General features: G+C 34.7%; 1 protein-coding gene across 1 annotated transcript in view; it reads left to right on the top strand.

The window, feature by feature from the left end:
- KLHDC1 (kelch domain containing 1) overlaps positions 1 to 1599 on the top strand; it is a 49254-nt gene that overhangs the window by 39096 nt on the left and 8559 nt on the right. The window contains exon 12 of the mRNA XM_011999771.1: positions 540 to 592. Within this exon, the coding sequence (XP_011855161.1) occupies positions 540 to 592 (53 nt within the window). The remainder of the gene's footprint in view (positions 1 to 539; positions 593 to 1599) is intronic.

Below are 1599 nucleotides of genomic sequence, written 5' to 3'. Positions count from 1 at the left end.
GCCTGGCCAATATGGCAAAACCTAGTCTCTACTAAAAATACAAAAAAAATTAGCCAGCCATAGTGGTGGGCACCTGTAATCCCAGCTACTCAGAAGGCTGAAGCAAGAGAATCGCTTGAACCTGGGAGTTGGAAGTTGGAGGTTGCAGTGAGCGGAGATTGTACCACTGTACTCCAGTCTGGGCGACAGAGTGGGACTCCATCTCAAAAAAAAAAAAAAAAAAGGAAAACCACTACTGTTATTTTTTAACTCACTTCTTGGTGAAGAATGTATTTCTTATTTTCAAATTTGCAATTATGTAGGCTATTGGTTAGGTAAAAACGTGGTCACTGAAAATTGGAAACCACAAACTCAAAGTTTGTAGGTAGCAGGTATGTGTATCTAGGTGTATGTTTATGTGTGTGCATGAATTTATGTATCAACAGCTAGAAAGATTTATTTGCTGCCTTATACAATCTTTTACATTTATAAAATTAAAAAACATTCACTTATTGTTATTTTTATCAAAAACTCAATAATGCCTTTTTTATGTTGATTAGGGTCACTGTAATGATTTATTGATCTTTCAAACACAGCCTTATTCGCTACTCAGGTAAGCAAATTTAATATTTTCTATATATTTGCTATGAATATATGATAATTTCTTTCTCATTTTTGGGAAGAGTTGAAATAGTTTTCAGGTTGTTTATGACATGAATTCAAGAATATGTTTGCATCTTCTTAATAGTATAATCAAATTTATAATGGCGAACTATACACCAATGTGAGTTTTAAAAATTAAAATATACTGGCTTGGTGTGATGGCTCACACCTGTAATCCGAGTGCTCTGAGAGGCCAAAGCAGGAGGATCACTTGAGGTCAGGAGTTCAAGACCAGCGTGGGTAACATCATGAAACCCACATCTCTACAAAAAAAAAAAGTAGCTGGCATGGTTGCTCACGTGTGTAGTCCTGGCTACTGTGGCTACTAGGGAGGCTGACGTGGGAGGATGGCTTGAGCCCAGGAGTTTGAGGCTGCAGTGAGCTATGATCATGTTTCCTGCACTCCAGCCTGGAAATAGACTGAAAGCCTGTCTCAAAAATAAATAAATAAATAAATATTTATTACACACACATATATACATACATGTGTGTATATGTATTTTGTGTGTATATGTATGTGTGTGTGTGTATGTATACATACAATACAGTCACTGTTTTGTTTGTAAAATTGCTTTTAGTTTATATGGTAATATTAAACATACTATATTTCCTTAATTCTAAGCCTGACATTTTTCACATTTTAACTTTTTGGAAATTAGAATGTGCCTAAAAATATATATCATATATATGTTATATACAGTCATTCCTTGGTATTTGTGGGAATCGGTTCCAGGAAAACCCCCACTTGGATACCAAAATTCATGAATGCTCAAGTCTCTTATATAGGGTGATGTAATATTTGCATATAAACCTATGCCCATCCTACTATATACTTTAAATAATCTCTACTTTACTCATAATTCCTAATACAATTTAAATACTATGAAAGTAATTGTTACACTGTATTGTTTTGGGTATAATTACAAGAAAAAAAAAGTCTGAGGCCGGGCGCGGTGG

Source organism: Mandrillus leucophaeus, unplaced genomic scaffold, assembly GCF_000951045.1.
Source record: "Mandrillus leucophaeus isolate KB7577 unplaced genomic scaffold, Mleu.le_1.0 Scaffold60, whole genome shotgun sequence".
NCBI classification, from domain to species: Eukaryota; Metazoa; Chordata; class Mammalia; order Primates; family Cercopithecidae; genus Mandrillus; species Mandrillus leucophaeus.
This window is presented reverse-complemented; position numbering and strand designations above follow the sequence as displayed.